Here is a 695-nt window from a genome sequence, read left to right on the forward strand (position 1 = left end):
CTTTTATAATAACAATAAATAAAATTGGAAAACAGATGAAGTGGCATGAAAGAAGTCCAAGGCAAGAAACGAGAGCGTGCTAAGCATGAAAACGAGTAGAAGACGCGTCGTTTGACGTTGAAACAGGAAAGTACTAATTCCCTCTCGGATACTGTTAGTCTGTTATTTTGTTCTATAGTTGGTTGTTCGTTTCTCTCATTATTCATTACCCAATAATCCCCACTTTCTATACCATTGCCGTATTGACCTTTTTTGTATTACAACCGGCCGAACACGACAACAGCGCCAATACAACTTTACTTTATACCTAAACACCAAAGTGGAAACCTACACTACAGTTCAATCGAATCTACCTTGAGCTGTGCTGGATCTCTTCTTCTTCTTCTTCTTTCACCTTAGGCTACCGAGTTAATGGATCCGAGAGGTGTACTGATATTAGTGGCGGTTCTAGTTGCGGAAATTGGCTCTGTCGCCAACGGAAATTTAGTGTTCCCGGTGGAGCGTCGGAAAAGGAGCCTAAGCGCTGTCAGAGCTCACGACGTTCGCCGTCGCGGTCGAATTCTCTCCGCCGTGGATCTCAACCTCGGCGGCAATGGTCTCCCTACCGAAACCGGGTTCGTTTTTTATTTCTTGTTTCTTTTAATGTAATTATTATTATGATTTTTTTTTAAATATGATTATCTTATTTCCATGCT

General features: G+C 41.6%; 1 protein-coding gene across 1 annotated transcript in view; it reads left to right on the plus strand.

The window, feature by feature from the left end:
• Positions 1–329: 329 nt before the first annotated feature.
• LOC100801883 (aspartyl protease family protein) overlaps positions 330–695 on the plus strand; it is a gene marked incomplete in the record, with an annotated part of 5,947 nt that continues 5,581 nt past the window's right edge. The window contains 1 exon segment of the mRNA NM_001255310.1: positions 330–627. Coding sequence (NP_001242239.1) covers positions 412–627 — 216 coding nt within the window.

Source organism: Glycine max, chromosome 20 (assembly GCF_000004515.6).
Source record: "Glycine max cultivar Williams 82 chromosome 20, Glycine_max_v4.0, whole genome shotgun sequence".
Lineage (NCBI taxonomy): Eukaryota > Viridiplantae > Streptophyta > Magnoliopsida > Fabales > Fabaceae > Glycine > Glycine max.